At 42.4% G+C, this 22,352-nt stretch overlaps 1 protein-coding gene across 4 annotated transcripts in view; it reads right to left on the bottom strand.

Moving 5' to 3' along the window:
* NAALADL2 (N-acetylated alpha-linked acidic dipeptidase like 2) overlaps positions 1 to 22,352 on the bottom strand; it is a 1,094,482-nt gene that overhangs the window by 212,488 nt on the left and 859,642 nt on the right. For all 4 annotated transcript variants that reach the window (XM_059731159.1, XM_059731157.1, XM_059731158.1 and 1 more), the window contains one exon: positions 9,036 to 9,182. In XM_059731159.1, the coding sequence (XP_059587142.1) occupies positions 9,036 to 9,182 (147 nt within the window). The remainder of the gene's footprint in view (positions 1 to 9,035; positions 9,183 to 22,352) is intronic.

Genomic DNA, 22,352 nt, shown 5'->3' with positions numbered 1-22,352 from the left:
AGTGAGATTAAAAAAAAAAAAAAAGACAGCAGAAATGGACACAGAGAGAGGAAAAGAAAGGAAGCACCCTCTAAGGGAAGAGATAGAGACAAAACTATTAAGTGATAAAAGGATAGCCTCCGTTATACAAGACACATGGTCTAGATGTTGCCATTCAGGAAACAGAACTATGAATAATTCTGTTAGAAAATGAATGCCCACGCATGGAACCTGATTCTGATCGCTGACTATTATAACTCTAGTGTCTTTACAGCAATGGAACTGGCGGCTGAGTTAACCTCACATGGTCTTTATAGGATCATCATGACATGGCTGAAGAACACACAATTGAATCAAAATCTTTCTAATGAATATACTCACAAATAGAATCATTATGAACATGGCAGGCTGTGTTGTGTGAAATGCCATGATTTGGTATCTATGGACATGTACGTTTCAACACTTGGAGGAATATTAATCTTTTACTCGCAACATGCTTTTCTTTCATTATCAAGACACAAATTCATAAAAATATTATTAGTATTTTCAAGGGTATAGAATGATGCAGTATGAAGTAGAATGCAAGGAATAGCACTTGAGATTTTTCATTTCCAAACCTGTTTCTGCTAAATCAATGGTTCTACGAACAATGATTTTGTATTACCAGTGTAGATGTTACTATTTTACAGAAAGTTAGAAAAATGGCCTGACTTACCATGGCCTAAGGTGTCTTCCCTTGTGCTTTTCTAGGATGGTGATGGAAACCTGAGCAAGGATAGTTCTGATATAGTTTCATTGTTTTCTACTGAGATAGGAACAGACAGATCTAGACACGGACCTCCACTTATTACAGAAGCTCAGATGTGACGTGCTGCATTATACCCAACTCCCTCTATAGACTTCTCTACTGTGGCTTAAGGTTTCCTGCAATTATCTTGAATAGGCTGGTTAACTATTCTACACTGTTTGCTTCTTGGCAGGATTCAAATGGGACCCATCAAGCAGGGTATTCAGTGGTGTATACAACAGCTCATTGATAGCTTTTATATTAAACATGGGCTTCTTCATGTTCGCATGTGACAAATCAGAATGTGACCCTTCAGCTGTGAGACATCCTGCAGGTAAAACTAATGCACCAGACGCTATGGATAGAGAGGCTTCCCTTGAACAGCAGCAGCAGGATCCTTAAGAAACAGGAGAAAATGATACTGTGTTTTTTTCTGCTTGAAAATTCTTCTAAGTGTATTTCCTACCTGGGGACTAAAATACTGGATATTTATGGAAGTAAATAAATTAATTAAATTTCACTTTGTACATTTTTATCATTGTGGCTGGGTATTTAGTATGCTGTCTGCTTGCTCACAGTTCTGAACACAGACATTTGCCATGGAGCTCTTACCTCCCATGCATCAGTATATTAGGTAATTTCAGATAACATATTTTTTACTTACTATTTTGTTCGTTTCCTCTTATATTATTTTTATTTACAACTTTTCCAACTGTCTATCTGAGGATTGGCATTCCTCACATCACACAAGAAACGTACAGCTAAAGTTGACCTGTAACTGTTGCTCTGTAGATGAAATTCCGGGGCAAAGGTTTTTGACCCAACTGCAGTACAGGGTAGCAGTTCTTACATTAGCTGTACTAGGTTTAACAGGTAGATGCCCTTAAAATACGCTCTTTTTTTTTTTTTTTTTTTGCAATTTATGAGTTGCTTTTTCCAAAACAAATTCTGTTTTGTGACAGGGGTGAGACATAGGAACAACTATTGAAAAAACATACACAGCAGGGACTTTTTACTCAGTTTTATCCATAAAGCATCACTTATTCATACAGCTTAAAAGTCCATGTTAATAGCCTGAAACCAGGTATGGAACCATAAACTCAGTACCTGGGAGGAAGAGACACAGTTTACAAATATGTGATAGGCTCAGGGCAGCAGGAAAAAGTTCAGCTACATTTTAACCCTTCAACTGCTATCAGTTATTAAACGGCACAGTGAAAATTCCCATGATATAAGAAAATGAATGAAAGATCAACATAATTTGTGACTACCCTAAAATAGTATTATCATCTTTTGGTACCTACAGCTTCCTCCAAAAATAGATTTAGTGCCCTCGAAATACTCCTGGACTATTCAAGTTGGGTGGTATCTAGCATACTATATGAGCACTGTGCCAGTTTCATAAGGAAATGTTAATGAATCTATGAAATAGCATGTAAATTATAAAAGATTAACTGCTCACATAACCAATACAATAAGTAATGAAGAGAATCCAAATGCAATCACTCTAAGTTACTTTGCTTTTAGTAAAAAAACCCATCTACCTGCCTACATAAATTTGCATATTTTGTCTAAGCGTTTTTTATTTCTCACATAAAGCAGATATCATGAGGTTCAGGTCAAGACATTTTAAGAGCTGAAAGGTGCCGTACATCACCCTCCAGACAAGAGATAATACCTATCATATAATTTACTTCAAGGAAATGAATTTGCAATGCAAGAAATAAAGTAACCATATTTTCAATAGAATGTGGTGTCTTATAGGATCAAATTCACTGTGCAATAGTTAATCAAATACAGAAATGTTTTCTTCTACTAATTCAGCTATAGTGCTCTTCCACTTCCAATTCTAAGTGATCATTTAGCATTGTAAGAATAAGCTAAAGATGGAAAACAAAAATTTTATGCAGCTAGAATATGCACAATGAAAAGGAACTTCTGTGTTAATGGTATACAAGCTGCTGGAAAAGGATTATTTTTTGATATATTGAAGTTCACAGATTCTTTCACATGCCCTATAGATACTGAATACACAGATCTGGAACAGAAACTATATAGAACAGCTGTTAAGTGACAGAAGAAATGTGCATTGGACCACCAGCCTGTCATAAACATTGCACTCCGAATCTGAAAGCATCTGCTTTCCCATTTTCTTTACAGCAACCTCTGCATTATATTTAATCTGAAACAGAATGCTTTTCCTAATAGGTGCAACGGTGCTTGCAAACTGAAAAACTTCTTATTAAAATAAAGCTCATGACTTGAGACATTTCAATTAATACAAGATCTTATAAGGAAGAAATTTGCCAACATTTGGTAAATCCATAGATTGCTCTGCATTTGTGAAATTTAATCATTAGCAAATTAGCAGTGCAGATGCCAAGCAAAGCTGAAGATGATAAGGTTCCAGGCTGGATAATCAATTTGTGTATCTGAATTGCTTAGGAAGCATGCATAAGGATGTAGAAAGCTAAAAATGACAACCAGGGATATATGAAGTTAAAACATTTTCTTGATTAGAAAAGAAACAAACAGCAGTGTTATCCAGCACTGTCCTTTCTTCACATAGCACATGTTCACTCGCACAGGCCTAACTGGCAGAATAAAGGTTTCAGGTCAACAAACTTTGCCTTTTTTCAGCACTCTCATTAGCAGTGTTACCTTTGAGGTCACTGCAGTTACCTTAAGGGTGTGTCATTTCCATAACCCATGGACTTGTATATGTCCAGCTTTTCTAAATAGTCCCTAACCTGTTCTTTCACCACTGTTGGCTGCTCACCTCCCCAAACTATGCTGCCCAGTGCAGTAGTCTTGGAGCTGAACTTGCCTGTGAAGACTAAGATGAAAAAGGCATTGAGCACTTCAGCCTTTTCTGCATCCTCTATCCCAAGGTGGTCTTCCCCATTCAGTAAGGGCCCCACACTTTCCTTGATCTTCCTCTTGTTGCTGACATACTTGTAGAAACCCTTCTTGCCACCCTTCGCATCCCTTGCTAGCTCCAACTTCAACTGTGCTTTGACCTCCCTGACTTCATCCCTGCGTGCCTGAGCAATGTTATTATACTCTCCCCTATTTATTTGCCCAAGTTTCCGGTGTGAGGGTACACAGCTCCTGCGTGCAGTGCCAGGACCTTGGATGACAGCAGAAGTGGTCCACTTCTGGCTGAGGGCTCATGTGAGTGGGCCAGGCCAGCACAGCGCCATGTCGCACAGGTGGTGCGGGTCGGGGCTTTGCTAGGAGCCCCAATGGCTGCTGCTGCCTGAGCGTGGGCTGTGTGCTGTGCAAGGGGACCCACCCCTCCCAAGCAGTCCCTCCCACCCACACACACACACAATCCCCCCACCTCCACAGCCCCCCACAATCCACCCACAAACCCAACACTCCCACCTAACAACCCTACACAAACCTCCACCCACAAACCCCACACCCCCCAAACTGCCCCACAAACCCCATACCCACCCCCACGCCCCTTCCCTCCAAGCCACACATCCCCCCACACATCTCATACCCTGCATGCCCAGATGCCAAATGGGATGGGACAAGACCTGCTGGCAGAAACCATGGCTGCAGGGGCAACTGCTGCACTGCAGCCCTGCCCCATGACCACACCAGTACTGGGACATGCAGCCCCTGCCTGAGAGGCTCCAGGAACCACTTGTGGGGGTATGATGGGCTGAGGAAGGGTGGGGGAGGTGGCAGCAGGGGTGTGTGAGAGAAAGAGATGGGGGTCAGGGATGAGGTAGCACTCCAGCTAGGAGAGGCTGCCAGAGCCATGGTTAGAGACCTCCTGCCCTGCTAGAGCAGCCTGTTCAGGGGGAGGCTGGCCTGGAAGGGAAGGGGCTTGCCCAGCCCAGTCCCTGAGCCCCAGCTGTGGCATGGGGATCGCTGGGGCCTGGGCACAGGCACAGGGAGCAGAACAGCAAGGACTGGCACTACTCAGAGCCACAAAGCAACAGGTGGAACAGCTGCAGCTGGACTCACGTCCTGGTGAGCTGCAGCCAGAAAGGCAGGTAGGGGCTGCAGGTTAGAAGTGAGAAGCACTTGTGAGGGCTGTGAGTTGAGAGTGAATGGTAAGGCCAGGGGCAGGGGGAGGTCACCAGCATATCAGTGCTGCTTAGTGGCTCACATCCTGGTGAGTAAAGGGGCAGAGGCACCTCTGATTTTTCTATGATTAAAAAAACTAAAAGCAAACACCCAAGTGTACAGGCATTTAGAATTCATTTTATTATGATGACAGAAGCACTGGTAGGATTCTAAATTGCTTTAAAATTGTGAATATATCAATAAAACATTGCCCAACTGATCTCTCTCTATATAGCAGCATTTCATTTTAATAGTGGAAGAACATGGATTTAGGGTATTTTAGTGAGAGAATTTGGGTTTCTTATCACAGAATTTTTAATTTTTAAAGAGGAAACACCACGATCTCTGCTGGTGAGGCAGAAGCGGTGAGACCCAGGCAGATCAGCCTGCCCAGGGTCAGCACCAGATGAGGTGGCTGACCTGGCCATTTGGGGCCAAGAGGACATGCTTTGATACATCAAAGCAGGCCACCATAATGAGCACATCTTTTGGGTGACAGCTGTCCAGAAGGCAGACCAGAGGCACCATAAGACATGATAGCATTGCTACCCAACTATGTAGCTACAGCCCACTGGCACCTGGCCCAGAGGTGCAGGAGACTCTGCTGCAGTGTTCATACTGCAGCAGCAGGGTCATTCATGGGGCTGCAAGTCCAAGAGCGCAAATGCTGTTTCAGGTGGCAGCAGATCAGAGCCAGGCAGCAGCCCCCACTGCCAGAATGCTGCAGTGGGTAGAGGGTGCAGAGGCCACTCTAAGTTAGGGCTGCTTCAACAGTTCAGCTGGCACAAGGGGTAGTGTCCCCAGATACCAACTGGCCAGGCCTCAGAAGCTCCTGAGGCAAGTGACAAGTGGCTCACCAGGGCAGCTTTTTATACTGCTGGGGCCAGCACAGGTGCTGGCCCCAGCCTCTAGCTTCCCCTGGCTGAAGATCCTGGAGGAGCTGAGCAGTATCAGTTTGCCCCAAGTGGCACAATTTGCCACACACCAAAGTGCATGTCCAGGCACGTGTGCTGAAGCACAAATCTCCAGCACAAATCTGTGTCATTGCTATTAGAGCCACTGCAAGTGCACATGCCTGCATGTGTGGATGTGCCCATGGAGGCCAAGAACAAAACAAGATTCAAAAGAGATATGATATTAACACATATATTAACCCTATCCAGAGCTATCATAATAAAACAGAGACAAAATCATGGAATGACAATTAAAACATCTGCTTAAAAAATTCAGCCAATCCATTTTCAAGAAATGGAAGATACTTAAGCCAGGGATGTCACCCCACATCTGCCTCATTTCCAAATTTTTGTTAGAATTAAACATAACACTCAATCTTCTTGTAAAGAAAACAATCATTCTCTGCTCTGAGGAGATTCCTGGTAGCCTGATAGTCTTGCTGTCCCCTCCCCCAGGATACTGGAATCCACAGCCTCTGTACTGAACCGAAAGCAGAGAAGTTCATCTTTCTAAAGCTTACTATACAGATTTCACAACATGGGTAAAACTCCCTATTTTGAGGCATGGGTGACTGGTGTCACCTTAGTCAGGGGGGGGCACATGCCCCTCCAGTGACCAGCCAGCAACCAGGGCCAATCTCACTGACCAGGGGGGAGGGGGTCCCCTGTGGCCAATCGCACTGACCAGGAAGCGGCTGCAGCACTTCATCTGGCACTCCTACTCCTCGGCCAGTGCTCACAGGGGGGCACCAGCACTCCCACCTACCCCCCTGCCCATTGCCTAAGCAGGGAGCGTGGCCTGTCAGGGGGTGCACCAGCACTCTCAGAGGGTGCACGTGCACCCCTGTGAACCCCCTATGCATTGCCACTGTTTTGAGGATTTTTAAATGGTGCAGAAACCCTTGTGCAGGCAAACAAGTGAACTTTACCAAGTATGGAAGAAAAGGAATCAAGTTGTAATACAACAGTGAACAAGGCACTTTCAAGAGCAGTAAGACTCCAGTCCAAAAGAATTTACATAGTGTGAGAAATAACAAAATTCTATTCTGATTAACCACAAAGTATTATTTCAAGTTCTGGCCATTATTCTCTTTCCATTATGAAACGGGGTGACAATATAAAAATGAAAAATGCTTAGCATTTGCTGCTGTACTTGGTACTGTATTCTGCATAGTGTTTATAATTGCAGCTGTTCATATTATTCCCATTTTGAAGATGACTCCAAAAATAAAAATTAAGGTCAATCATTTCTGACTGTAGGGACATATCCCCTTTTGCTACTGTGATAGATGTTCAGTAAACCAAATGCTTGTTTGGCTATATCCCTATGTCATACAAAAAAAAAAAAAATCTAAATGTCCCTTGAAGCATTTACCCAGACAAGAACATTTGCCAACTGCAGTATGTTACCCAAAGTAGACTGCCCTGAATTATTTTTAAGCTAAATCATTTTGCATATAATAATACTAATAATGATACCTGCACTGGCAGCTTGTAGAAGGCTTATTGTTTGAAAGAGTACGACAGTACAAGTTTTGATCGCACTAACTCAGGGGTTTTCAACCAGGGATACTTGGGAAGGCCTCAGGAGGTACTCGGCAGTGGGTGCTGCTGCCGTTTCCACCACCGCTGCACCACCAGCACTTCTGCCACCAGGGGACCTCCGCCCCCTACCCCTGCTCAGTTGCTAAGGGACTCCTTCCTTCCAGCCCTTGGGAGTACACTGACCCAAAAAGTTTGAACAATTCTGCACTAACCGATTGTAATTAATTCTTCTATTAACCTCCTCAGTTCCCAATTTTGTTGATAGCCCCCCCCTTAAAACATTGTAGTGCTAAAGTGTTCTTCCATTTTACCAGCCCTCAGAATGAAATGAAGATTGACAGCTTAAGTGCACATGAGAGCAGATGTCTGGAAGGATGATAGTGGGGGTTCTCTTCATCTAAGGGTTACAGAATATTGTAGTGGGGCGTCCAAAACCACTTCCCCTGTGTGCTGTGGAACAGTGGGTGCTTATACACGAGTGCAGCGGCTGCTCCGATGCACTGCATTTCCAGGGCAGCACAGCAGACTTAATTAATCGAGTCTGCTAGAGCATGCCAATTGCCTCCTGTGCCTTGTGTATCAACGTCTCCATGCTTAAAAGTGGCTGTGGGGGCGCTTTATCTAAAACTATTTGAATAAGCTTTATTTCAAACACCCCCACTGCCATTTTTAATTCCAGGGACGCTGAAACACGAGACACAGCAGCACCTTAATTAGAGTGGCTCTCAGAGCCCCTCTGATTAAAGCACTGCCCCCCCTCTCCCCCCACCTCTGAAGCATGTGTAAAAATGCCCAGGAGTGTGCACAGGGCAAATGGAAACCTATGACTGAGAATAAAGGAGCACATTCTGCCCTCCACTCAAGTGCAGTGGAAAAGGTGAGCTGTGGGGAGCTAACTGCAATTTAATAAATGTTCATCAGTCACAAATCGAGTTAGACAAGTTGCTGGAGCAAGTCCAAGATATCATTGGAAAACCAGACATAACAGAGCCCCCTTTGCCATAGCCTCTCTCTGTTTCCTTCTAATCAGGATGCTCGCAACATGCTTCCTCTCTGTGCTTACCAGGGATATGGATAGAGGCCAGTCTTCATGCTATGCAAGGGAACTTTAGCAAACTGGAGAATGAGACCCAGCACATAGGAATTTACATCCACCGTGCAGAGTGGAGAGCACAATTCTGCCCATCGTCTGGATACGATTTAATATGCATTTTCAGGTTTTATCTTTTTTTTCCAGGCACAGCAATAAAAATTGACACAGATAATCATTTGTTTTTGTGGGTGAAAGGCCATCTGTAAAATTGGTTTGATTAATTTGTACTGTGTAATCTCACAGATTAGATATTTCTCATGTTGTTCCTCAAAGCAAGATAAAGAGAAGCCGCATGATGGGTTGTGTGTTGCACTGAATGCTGAAGAGTTACCATTATATTTTGATGTTATTCCTACTCCTGCCCCTTTCTTGCTGTGATCTGTTCTATGACAATACAAGAGGTAATACATCTTTTTAAATGCAATGCTAGACCACAGCAAAGAATGTCTCCAAGTATATACAGAAAGTCACCAAACACCTAAAAAAAACCCCCATCTAAAACAATTCACTAAAATGAGGTAGTTTTTTTCCTACAAGCTGTCTGAGGAAAGCCAAAATCTGTTCTATCATGGCACGTATTTCCTTTCAGAGTTACCTCTAATGTCTTGATGTCCTCATATGAAAACTGCACAGTAGGGATCCCAAGATAGTTGATGAAATAATCAGAATCCCCCTGCATCTGCACAGAACTCACATTGGATGCTGGGCATTTTGCCTTTCCCAGACAGTTGAAGCTCTGGCTCTGAAAAGAAAAGAAATCATAGTTCTCATTATTAAAAGATTTGCAACCAGCTTGTAATGACTCATGATAGCATCTGGCATGTTTGAAACAACGTTCTGCCAGGAAGACCCCAAAGCATTTTTAAAAACATAGGCCAGGTTCATAAGTGGCACAACCCAGCATGTCTATTTGCACTATCTTTGCACAAATCTGAACCGCTGATACCTCTGGGGTGGAATGTAACACCCCATTAAAAGTGCACTGCAACAATGGATGATTGTTTCAGGGCAAGGAGTCAGTGTTATATTCGAATGAAAATGCAGGAAAATGGGTCAGGAAGTTGGTAGGCAGATATAATTATTCGGTTGGCCATGGCTAGGCAGTTTAGTATACTGGTAACAACTCTTACAAAGCATGCTGTGAAATCTCTAAAGACCCTGGGGAGCAGGGACCATTTTAAAAAAATCTGATTAGTACAACGCATCTGAACAGAACAATGCTGAATCAGATACCTGATCATCGAATTTGAAGGGCTAGCATTCAGTGAATGACTGGCAGTTTAAAAAGCTGTGCTGCAATGCCTCACAAACAAGGGGTTAATATAGAAATAAAACAGAAAGATTAAAATGCACAGTACAAATTTTCTGGATAATTGATACAAAAAAAAATTCTAGCCAATAACATGTTTATACTCCTTCCACATGAGTACTTAATGGCAAATTCTTAGCTACAGAACTGCAATAAATGAAAGCTGAAAGCTAGAAAATAAACCCAAGACAGAGTATTAGTACCACGTACTAATGTAGCTTTCAAATGCATTAGGTAATTAAGCACCTAATAAATAGTAGGCAAAAAAGGCTTTCAATGTCTATTAGAGAAAATAAGCTACTTAGCTTTTCTTAAGAATGTGAAAAGGTTAAAGTACTGCACAACAAAGTTTATGTTTGGATTGTAGTCTATATAGTATATCATGTCTCCTTAATGCCCTTCTTGTAAAGAAACAACCCATTTCATGAGCAGTGAGTGTTTTACTCATACCTTAACATTAAAAAGAAAATAAATACATGCACCATGCATTGTGAAAACTAGTCAGGCAGTTCAGTTTAACAATCCAGTCAATACAAATGAAGAGCCAGACACTAGTAGTCTGCTTAGCACCTGGACAGCTCCACAAGTTGTGCCAAAGGGCAAGTAAATCTGGCCCCAAATGAGCTTGAGGTAGTTTCAGGTGACATGGTTGACTTTGAGTTTGCCTACCTTCTAAAAGGGAGAGAAAACTCTTGTATCTCCATTTTCTTTTATTCTTCTTAGGGTTGGCAAGCTGGTCAATTGACCACATAGTTTTTGACCAGTCAAAGATGATAGCAAGCTTACCAAAAAAAAAACCCCTATATTTTTTTTCTATTTTCTTAGCAGAAATATTATTTTTTGTTGTTTTGACACATTTCCTAATGGAAAATGTGTGCAGTTTCTGTTTTATTTGTACCTATAGGCATTTTTTTTTTTTGTTACAAATTTTGACCACTATTTGACTGGTCAATTGACCAAACTTTATTTGACTGGTCAAATACCCAACCCTCATTCTTTTATTTATTAATTTTTTTACCCTTTCCTACTACCATGTGAAGACGCATCAAACAAATAAGCTGTCTGTAGCCCAAAGGAAATGGGTCTAGCTATATAGAAAGAATCCAATTCTTTGTGGCATAAACTACCCTAGCTTCATAATCAATTGATACTATACGGCTGCTTTAAAGTATACAAAGAGCCTAAACAGAGAGTAAAGATAAAAACATAAGCATTTAATATCTGTAATCATAACTGTTACATTTCAGGCCAAAGTTTGACTGATTGCAGAATTGATGGTACCCTTTTAATTACAACTTTGATTCTTTGTGCCTTACTTAGCCACCCCCACAATTCTTTAAATGGGAAATTTCAAATACAATAGGACAGCATTAAACAACTACATGACGGTTGAAAGACGTACAAAATGCACCCACTCAGCACTGTTAGGCTATCAGCCAGATCCTGTACGTTACGTGCCAGGAGAGTCTATCTGTTGATTAAAGTGTTGAGCTTTCTTATGTGATCAACAGAAAAGTGAAAAACAAGTTCCGTTTTTCAAAAACGTTGGAATCTGCAGCCAAACACAGCAATATAACATACCCTGTTCTTTTCATTCTCTCAGTTAGGTCCTAATTTTGTAATATTCACTGATGCTTAGCAGTATTTCTCTGTAATTAGTAATTAAGCTAAATAAAGTCAATAGCTTTATGCTGGAAAAACTGAAGTCATATCAAAAATAGCAAAAAACAGTATGATGCAATGCAGAAAGGTTTAAAAATAACTAATCTCATATGCCTACTTAAAAGGGGTGGATCCCGAGAGGTGCAGTGGCGTGGCTGCATCCCTCTTTCAGACTGGACTGTGCTGCTGGAGCCTTTGGATACTTTAAGAAAATCTCTAAAGTGGAAGAGAATCTCCCCTTCCCCTCCGTGCTCAGAAACATGTGCCCTCCCCTCCTCTTTCTGTGTCCCCCGCCTGCCGCGGCTCATTTCCCTGCTGTCCCAGGGCAGGGGAAACCTGCTCCTGTCTACTCCAGCTGGGCTGCGCAGGGGCTGGGCTCACCTAGGGCAGTAACCCCTTGCTCCTCCTGCTGTTCCCAGCTAAGCCCAGCCCCTATGCAGCCTGACTCCATCAGGCAGGAGCTAGGAAGCTTCCCCAACCCCAGGGACAGCAGAGAAAGCAGAGCACAGAAGGGGTGGGAGGGAATGTGCCTCTGAGCACTGAGGGAAGGGGGGTGATTACCTGCTTTGGGAACTTTAAGAAGTCCCCAGAGGCTCCTGCAGCTGTCTGCCTGCACTGGTGGGTTGGGGGGAGGAGTCTGGGAGCAGGGTTGCAGCCACACCTGCCCCTGTACCTCCCTTTGCCAAATACCAGATCCACCCCTGATACTTCACATGTCTGATCAACCCACATTAAAAACATACTGTGAGATGCAAATATACATATCCAATGTTACACATGCCAAAACCTTTTAGAAGCCTTGATTGCTGAACCCCACACACAGCATACACAATTTTCTTGGCAAAGAGAAATCACATAGTAAAAATGTGTGGTTATAGGTTAAAATGGATGAATTATGTCCAACATAACTACCGTTTCTATACGCCTGTGAGCATGATAGTGTCATTGGGCATCTAGGAATTACTGGTAAATATCAGCCTGTTAGTGGTTTATTTTGTTTTGTTTTAGCTTGTGAGAACAGATGATTGTTACAACCCCACTGCCCCCTATTCTTACTGCAGGGAAATAAATCTCTAATGTTTAATACTTTTACATAGTTTCTGTGTTGAACCCTGTTTTGTTTCCTGCACAAAAAATAATACAGAGTAATCATCCCTCTATTTGTTAATTAGAAACTAGAATCACTTTTCATAGATTTCTATTCATAGGTTCATAGATGCTAGATTTGGAAGGGACCTCAACAGATCATTGAGTCCAACCCTCTGCCTTGGGCAGGAAAGAGTGCTGAGGTCAGATGACCCCAGCCAGATGCCTATCCAGCATTCTCTTAAAGACCCCCAAGGTAGGGGAGAGCACCACCTCCCTTGGAAACCCATTCCAAATTTTGGCTACCCTTACCATGAAGAAATGTTTCCTCCTATCTAGCCTAAATCTGCTCTCTGTTAGTTTGTGACCATTGTTTCTTGTTACCACAAGAGGTGTCCTGATGAACAGAGCATCTGATCCCTTGCTGCATCCCCCTAAGGAATTTGTAGGCATCTACAAGATCACCTCTCAGCCTTCTCTTGTGGAGGCTGAAGCGGTCCAGGGCCCTCAGTCTCTCCTCGTAGAGCTTGTCCTGTAAGCCCCTAACCATATGAGTGGCCCTCTTCTGGACCCTCTCGAGTCTGTCAACATCCTTCCTGAAGTACGGCACCCGAAACTGGATGCAGTACTCCAACTGCGGTCTGACCAATGCCGCATAGAGGGGAAGTATCACCTCCTTGCTTCTATTTATCATGCATCTGCTGATACATGATAAAGTACGGTTAGCTTTGCTCATGATTTCATCACACTGATGACTCATGTTTGTCTTGGAGCCCACTATGACTCCGAGATCCCTTTCTGCTTCTGTGCTTCTGAGAGGGTCACTTCCCAGCCAGCAGGTGTGCTGGATATTTTTGTGCCCTACGTGCAGCACTCTGAACTTGTCCTTGTTGTACTGCATCCTATTGTGTATTGCCCACTTTTCTAACCTGTCCAGGTCTGCCTGCAATTGTTCCCTACCCTCCAGAGTGTGCACTTCACCCAACAATTTAGTATCATCTGCAAATTTGGGCAGAGTACACTTCACACCCACATCCAAGTCGCTGATGAAGACATTGAAGAGTACAGGTCCAAGGACCAAACCCTGCGGGACCCCACTACCCACATCCTTCCAGGTCAATACCAACCCATCTACTACCACTCTCTGGATGCGACCGCTAAGCCAATTTGCCACCCACCAGACTGTGTAAACATCTATGTCACAGCCTTTTAATTTATTTATGAGAATAGGATGAGATACCATATTGAAGGCCTTGCTAAAGTCCAAGAAAACAACATCCACCTCTACTCCTGCATCTAAGCATTTTGTCACCCTGTCATAAGATGAAACCAGATTGGTCAGGCATGATCTACCTGTTATGAATCCATGTTGGTTTCCTGCTGCATTATTTTTTTCCCGCTGGACTCCCACAAATAAGTTCCTTCATGATCTTTTAAAAGGCTTTTCCAAGGATGGAGGTGAGACTGACTGGCCTTGACACCAGCCAATTCCTTCTGTACCCTCAGATGCAGCTTGAAAATAGGGACCACACCGGCCCTTTTCCAGTCCTCTAGGACCTGACCCAAGCACCACGAGCACTCAGCCGTGCCAGTGTTTCTGCTATGACACCAGCCAATTCCTTCAGTACCCTCGGATGCAGCTCATCCAGGCCTGCTGACCTGAACACATCCAGTCCATCCAAGTGACTCTGCACCATGTCAGTGTCGACAGTTGATGGGCTGGTATCCCTCTGATGCCCATCAATAATCCATTAGGAGACTTATCTTGAACCCTGTTCAGGAACACCGAGGCAAAAAATGCATTGAATAACTCAGCCTTGTCCTCCCTCTGTCACTAACTGCTCCTTCTTGTTCAGCAGGGTCTTATGCTGCCCTCTGCCTTCCTTTTACTCCCTACATACCTAAAAAAAGACTTTTTGTTGTCTTTATTTTGTTGCCAGCCTGAGCTCTGTAGTTGCTTTGGCTTTTCTAACTGCCTCCCTGCAAGTGCGGGCCAAGTAGGTATACTCCTCCTTGGTAGCTTCCCCCTGCTTCCACCGCCTATATGCCTTCTTTTTTCCCCTTAGGCTCCCATGGATTTCCTTGTTTAGCCAAGAAAGATTTTTGGCTCCTTTCCCCCTTTTCCCTTGTACTGGGATAGTCTCCCTCTGTGACCGAAGGATCACTTCCTTTAGAAATTACCACCCTTCCTGGACTCCCATCTCACCAATACTCTTCTCCTGCAGTGCATCATTGACTAGACTCCTGAGCACACTAAACTTAGCCTTCCTAAAGTCAAGCACTTCCACCCTACTAGTTGTCTTACCCACCCTATGCTGTATGGTGAATTTGACTGATTGGTGGTCACCGTCCCCAAGGTGACCACAAATCTGCAACTCCCCTACCAGGTCGTCCTAGCCAAAATCAAGTCCAGTAAGGCATTCCCCCTAGCGGGACCATATACCTCCTGCATTAGCTGAAGGTCTTGCACGCAGATTAAGAACCTACATGAATGGTTGGATTTGGCTGACTATTCCTCCCAGCAGATGTCAGGGTAGTTTAGATCCCCCGTGACAACCATGTCCCAAGAGTGTACAGCCTCTGAGAGCTGCCTCAGGAATTCCAAGTCTAGCTTTTCCTCTTGGTGTGGTGGTCTGTAGCAGACCCCCACCATCAAGTCCCTTTCCCCATGACCTCCATGTATTCTAACCCACAATGTCTCAGCTTTCTCCTACTCTGATCCCATTTTGATTAGGGTAGATGTTCAATGCTTCTTTACATAGAGAGCAACCCCGCTCCCTTTCCTCCCTACTCCATCCCTTCTGTACAACCTGATTATCCTTAGAATTAAGCAAATTGATAAATACGTTTTACTAACATATATTGCAATATTTCAAAAAAAAAAAAGAATTTTCAGAATAAAACTAATGTTTTTTTAAGTTCCTTTAAATTGATCTTATTCCTAATGAAATGAAGAATTTGAGCTTTTGAACATTCCCAGGCTTTCACTAAGATTTCTACAATTTCCCTACGTGGGACCATTTTAGTGATATAAGAATAAAATATGAAAGCTCTGGACTTTTGAGATTTATCAATTTAATTGGGGAGATTTTGGAGAACCCTTACTATAATTCATTATATTTATTTGTGTTACTATGTGGAAAAACCTGTCAATGACTTATGGATTCTGGTTGACATCATGAAGTCATTACATGCCTGTTATTATAAAAAAGTGCTTTATAAGGCATGACTTTATGAACGCTTGTCTACTTGGAGATAAGACCTCTGTTACATCCTTCCTGGAACAGGGACATTAGTCAGTTGTTAAAATTTTAGTGGGCGGTGGTTAAAAAGGAAGCAGTTGAGACATTGGGCTAACTGAGACCTAGGTATACTAGTCTGGCCAGATTTGTCTGTAGGGAGACGGAGTTTAGAGTAATGGTAAGTAAACCAAGAGCTGAACAAAATGGGCAGGAAGAGGGCACATAAACAAGGGAGAAACTTCACTATGCATCTTAGGAAATGCTGGGTAAGGACAATGGAAGCATGGATGGGCTTTACAGCATGGGAGTTCAATTAAACTCATAAACTAATCAAGGTAAGAGAAGACCTCAGAGGATCTGGCTTCAAGCTCAAAGAATGGTCTGGAGGAATAAAAGGAAACATATGCAGGGTTTATTATTTTTTCCATAGATCTGCATGTTCTTAAGTAAAACAGAAATTTTGAACACACTGGATCTGTTTCTGCCTCTTTGGGCTGTGCTACATTTTCAAATTAAAGCTGGGTAAAAAACAGCTACAGAAGCGTTACACATTTTCAAACATTAACTTTATAGCTGCTTAGCTCCTTCTATAGCTGGATAGTCATTCGTCTCCTGTGATAGGGCATTTGTACACATGGTTACACCACAGCATCAGGCACTTTTAAAAATGCCTGGCACTGCAGCATATGCATTCGTATAAATGGGGAAACGCACATCAGCACTGAGAAAATAGTGGCGGCACACTTTTGAACTAAAACACAACAAAGGTGCATTAGTTCAAAGCGTACCGCTGCCATTTTCTCAATGCTGGCGCACATTTTGCCATTTATAAAAATGCATGCAATGCAGTGCCAGGCACATCAGCTCGCATTAATTAATCAAGTCTGGCTCTCTGGTGCATCAGAGCAGACCAATATATGTGTATAAATGACCAAAATTACTGGAGGAAGGGTGTGTGCGCCCAAAAGCTTGCAGAAAAATATATTATTTTTTGCAATTTCTTAGCTGGTCTAATAAAAGCTATCATCTCAGAACCAATTGTTCTAGAGTTTTGCATTTCTTTTTGTCTTAGCCCAACATGGCTACCGAATACATCCCCACAATTACTTTGGCATATGTGGCTAGTCTACATTTATTGCACAATTAACTAGTTAATTGTAACATGTAGCAGGGGCTTCTTGCTTGCACCAACGTAAAATGGCTTTTGGAGAGTTAAATTGTGCATGGAAGCCACACATCTTTGGTGGCACTGGGGAAAGTGTGTACTTAAACTAATGGGAAGGGATCTGAGGAATGAATACTCTGGTGGTCCCAGAGTGACAGGGCCACAGGCAAATCCAGGATTTTGAAAAGGGTGTGGGAGGGCACACGGTGATATGCATCATGACATGTAACAACACAGATTTTTCTCCAGGTAAAAAGAAACTAGAATTTTTACTAATAAGCTGGGGGGGGGGGGGGGGGGCTTGGGCTATGTTATTCAGTTCAAGATTGATGCAAAGTTAAAAAAGGGTGTGAAATAAAAGCTATATTACCAGGAGCAGCTAACAGACAGCAGAACAGGTGAAGAAAGGCTAGCTTGACTAGTGGAACATTAAGATAATTCAGAAGGAGAACAGGTCAACTCGGTGCATTGAAGAGTTTAGAAGGAATCAGGTAGCGTTTAATGAGCTATGAAGTCAACTGACTTCCTTACTGCTTCCTAAACAGAAATGCCGTTATCACTGCTAGACAATTGGTTTCAAACTTTGGGTGGAACAGAAAGCAAAGGCGAGAGGATGCAAATGCACCAGTGCACCCTGCCTAGATCTGCTCCTGACTCTGGGTTTCAGCTTTAAGTGGTCGCCAGACAGCACGTCTGTACCTCAGGTACGTGCTGAATGATCCCAAGACAGACGGTGCCTTGACTGTTCAAACTTGTGAAACTTGAAGCATATAGGAAATTCAGTATCTCGTTCCTCTCTGAGGAGTTCCCAGAAAGGGAAGTCCCAGATAGGCATGTTGACAAAATGCTAATAATAAAACAATGTTTGCTGTTCACTACCTGATTTTAAGGCTCCTAAACACCTGCAACAGAACCTATCAGTACTTCACTCTGAAAAAACAAAGACTTTTTTTAGGTTCTCAGGCACCCAGTATGAGGGGCCATTGTACTGAATATTACAACATATAGGATGACACTATAGAGGCAGACAGACAAGAGAGACAAAGAGAAAGAGCTGTGACCTGGCATCACCAGGACCCACTCCTTCCTCCCAGAACTATTTGCCATGTCTGCAGTCAAACATGCAAATATCAGATACTGGAACTGTCATGCCCAGATCAAGGGACTGCCAATGACAATATGAAATTTCACACTGATCTCTAATTGGGGATCCTGACACACAATAACATGTGTCATATTAATAATGCTTAACATACTGGTGCCTGCAGTTCTTGTACCTTCTTTGTCATCAAAGGACCAAACACTAAAAAAATACCATTCGTTTCCATTGGCAGGAGAATAGCAGACAGACGGTTAGCATTAATTAATTTGCCAGTGCATTTACCTTGCTTTCCAAGACATTCTTTCTGCTACATTTTGCTGTACAGCTTCCTGATTTTGCAACACTGCTGGATTTTATGAGGCGTACTGTATGACAATCCATTTGTTATATTGTGCAAATGATCTCTTAAACAGTACACACAGAGGAAATAGTTCCACTACAGGATTTCTGGATGTTACATGCACATTGGATACTGTGGGTTTTATTTCCCGTTTTGTACCTCGTATAAACAATCTGATCCATTTCAGATTGACTCTGTTAACATGACTAAAGTGCAGTATAAAAGGTGCTATCTCAAATTGAAGTATTATGTTATTAATTTATCTTTTCCCTTAGCTATCAGGAGGGGCCCTCTACATCCAGAGGTACATTGGGTTTTTACTGCAACTTATGTTAAATATCAGACATTTTTACTGCAATTTAAAATAAATATAGATTTGAGCAATATCTAAACTTGGAGTAAACTCAAAATATGGCACTAGTATTCTGATCCAAGATCTTCTGAAACCTTGGCAGTCTACTGACAGGTCCTGAAATGGCTTAATGCCTCCTGGAAGACTTATTAGGAATTGCTATAAACTTCTAGAATCTTGTGAGGCAGGAATGGGTGGAAGCATATACTTGCGAGGAAAGAATACAATGGGAAAAAATTAAAAGGGGGTAATGGCAAAAGATGAATGACCTAAAGAACATCAGAAATGATCCACCTGTTACATGAGAAGTAAACGGCTTTTCCCATTAGCCTCTCTATCAAGAGTAATTCTTATATCTGCCATTATGACAACTCATCTTCACTTTAAACCTTTGTTCTTGAAATCAGGAGCATAATCCAAGTTGAATCTTTTTAGACATGCCACAACAGGCATCTGCTATAGAAAACACAACCAAGGCTCCTCAGAATCAACAAGAGCTTAACTGACCTTGACCTCTGGCCCTCTAGAGAGGGCTGACATAGCCTACTTCAGGGGAGGAGATTGCCAACTGCAGGAAAAGCAGTGGAAAAGTTGTAGCACACATGAATTTAAAACACTTGGTATAACCTCAGAATCTGGCCCAACTGATTTGATTTGCCTTCAAATATCACTCAAAAACAACAAAGAAAGACTTTTTGGCTGTTGAACATTGATTGTACAATTTGCTAGCTTTGAAATCCCTGCCCGTCAACATACGATCCCTCAACACTCTCTATTAAATACAATGAAAGGTGGATTTTTACTGTGACTTGCTCATTAGCACAGTAAGCTTGTGACTACTTAAGAGTCAATACTCAGTGTTGATATTCACACTGTAGTTTAGTCTTTCTGCAAGAAAAACTTTGACATGGCCATTTTTTAATCTTAATCAACACAATTCTAACATGAAAAGCTTCAAGAGAGGAAGATACACTACAGTTCATCTCTCTACAAGTACCAGGGCAAAGCAACACATTTCAGTACAAATGATGTGTGAAATCTAATTGAAAAGAATATAATTTTACAAAAAAAATTAAATTGGTTTTTGAGAGTCACCAGCACTACAGGTGCTGAAAGTTATACTACTTGTGACACTGGAAGAAACGGGATTTAATATCAGATCCTTAACTTTTTATCTAGTGCCACTTTGGGGAACCAGCGAGCAAAGCATATATCCCAGAGAGCTCTGCAGGTCATGAAATGGAGAAATGGGTAAATAACACCAGTGTAGTTGTCATCTGTTGGCATTTTACCCCAGAACATCTGTTAATCAAGGCAAGGTAACCTGTGGTACAATACTAGCCTACTGTATGCAGTAATATCAGGATGGCTGCATGCCTGTCCATGGGCAGATCTAGGATTTTGAAAAGGGAGGTGCAGACGGTGTACTACAGTATCACATATAGTAGAACATAATACATATAACAACCCATTTGTCCCCATTTAAAAATAAACTAAAAGCTTTACTAATACACTAGGGACCTATATTATTTAGTTTAAGATGAAAGCCAAAGAAAAAGGGTTATTGAAATGTGCATTAATTTGCAATGCCATATATTATGTATAAAAACAAAAGAAACTAGGCAAAATATTCAAAAGATGTTTTTCATTATTTCTATAGTCATTGAAATTAAATGTATGCCTCTTTTTCAGATCAGATAAAACAAGATCTAGCCTTCTTGAGAATGCACCCAATGCTTCACTGAATGTTATTTCCACAACTGAATTAATGTTTCTAGCCAGATTTAAAAACAGTCTGCAATGCTTTGAAATAGGAGCTACATTTCCAGGAGCAGCTAACAGACAACAGAACCACAAAAAAAAGCACTACTTGATTACTGAACCCATTAAAGAGAATTATAAAGGAGAAAGGGTAATTAGCAGCTATGGAATGAAGAATTTAGAAGGAAAAATTATAATTAATCATAAAGGCAACTGACTTCCTCAGTGATGTTTGAACAGAAATGCTGCTGCCACGCAGTTGGTCTTAAACTTTTGGGTAAATCAGAATCAAAGGAGGTGCAACTGCAACCCTCACCTTCCAATGTGGGGGTGTGTTTGTCTGCTCCAGATCCCAATGCAATTTACATTTGTGAATGAAAATGATGTATATGCCCAATAAGAAATGTTCCATCTATTCTTATTCATGCGAGTTGTCCAAACAACTCCTTACTTGGAAATAATGAGATCTGATTAAGTTTAAAAAAATGTTGTAACAGTTTCTAGCATGGGGCCCACTTTATATCACCTAGAACAGTAGGTCTCAACAGGAGTTTTGTGGTCCCCTGGGGAGCCTTGAGCAGGTTTCAGGGGATCCAACCAGTCTGGCCTGGCCATGGGAGGAGACATTTCAGCCCCCACCTCCCCGGCTGAGGCGACTACCAAGGAAGGGGTGGGGGTGGGGGTTGGGGTAGGGGTGGGCCTGCCCTGGCTGTCCCCACCACCTCCATCTTGTGAGCAGTGCTGGTGGGAGGGCGAGGCTCCGCACTGTTGCTGTTCAGGTGAGTGGGGCCTCAGGACTCCCACCACTAAGTCCTGCCCGCTGCACCTGGGGCCATGCAGGTGGGTCTGGGGAGCCGGGCAGTTGTTGTGGCATAGGTGGGCCATGGAGTTTTTATAGCAATTTAGGAGGGGCCTCAGGAAGAAAAAGGTTGACAACCCGTATCCTAGAACTGACTGAAACTTGGAATTTCAATCAATATCATGTCAAATGGTAGGACATCATTCTCAATCAATACCATGTCACTCCCAGGACATCATTCTCCCATTGTACTTGGCCTTGGTCAGGCTGCAGCTGGAGTACTGCATCCAGTTTTGGGCTACACAACTCAAAAAGGATGTGGAGAAGCTTGAGAGAGTCCAGAGAAGAGCCACACACATGATCAGAGGTCAGGAAAACAGACCTTACAATAACAGGCTGAGAGCTATGGGACTCTTCAGCCTGGAAAAGTAAAGGCTCAAGGGCGATCTGATGGCCACCTATAAGTTTATAAGGGGTGTTCACCAGGATCTGGGGGGATGTTTGTTCACCAGAGCACCCCAAGGGATGACAAGGTCAAACAGTTATGAACTCCTCCATGACCATTTCAGACATAAGGAAGAACTTCTTTACTGTCCGAGCCCCCAAGGTCTGGAATAGCCTGCCATTGGAGGTGGTTCAAGCACTTATTTTGAATGCCTTCAAGAGGAATCTGGATGTTTATTTTGCTGGGATCCTATGACCCCAGCTGACTTCCTGCCCCTGGGGCAGGGGGCTGGACTCGATGATCTTCCGAGGTCCCTTCCAGCCCTAGTGTCTATCAAATCTATGAAATCTATGAAAATTTGACACCCTAAAAATGGTTTCCATTCATTCCAACACAAGATGAAAACAACAGTGAAAAAAATTCCTATAGAAAAAGGTTAAAAACGTGTCTGGTCACTGATAACATTGTGTTCAGTAAAATTCACCATATTTTCTTTTAATTTTGTTTTAATTTTGACCTTTTTATGTCACTGTATATAAAAAATAAACAATATGTCATTGTGAAATGGAAAATACACATGTTCCACTCTGAGGTTAAAATAAACCATTGCATTTTTCCCTAAATTAATGTTTGAAAATATTTATATACT

Source organism: Alligator mississippiensis, chromosome 7 (genome assembly GCF_030867095.1).
Source record: "Alligator mississippiensis isolate rAllMis1 chromosome 7, rAllMis1, whole genome shotgun sequence".
Taxonomy (NCBI): Eukaryota; Metazoa; Chordata; order Crocodylia; family Alligatoridae; genus Alligator; species Alligator mississippiensis.
This window is presented reverse-complemented; position numbering and strand designations above follow the sequence as displayed.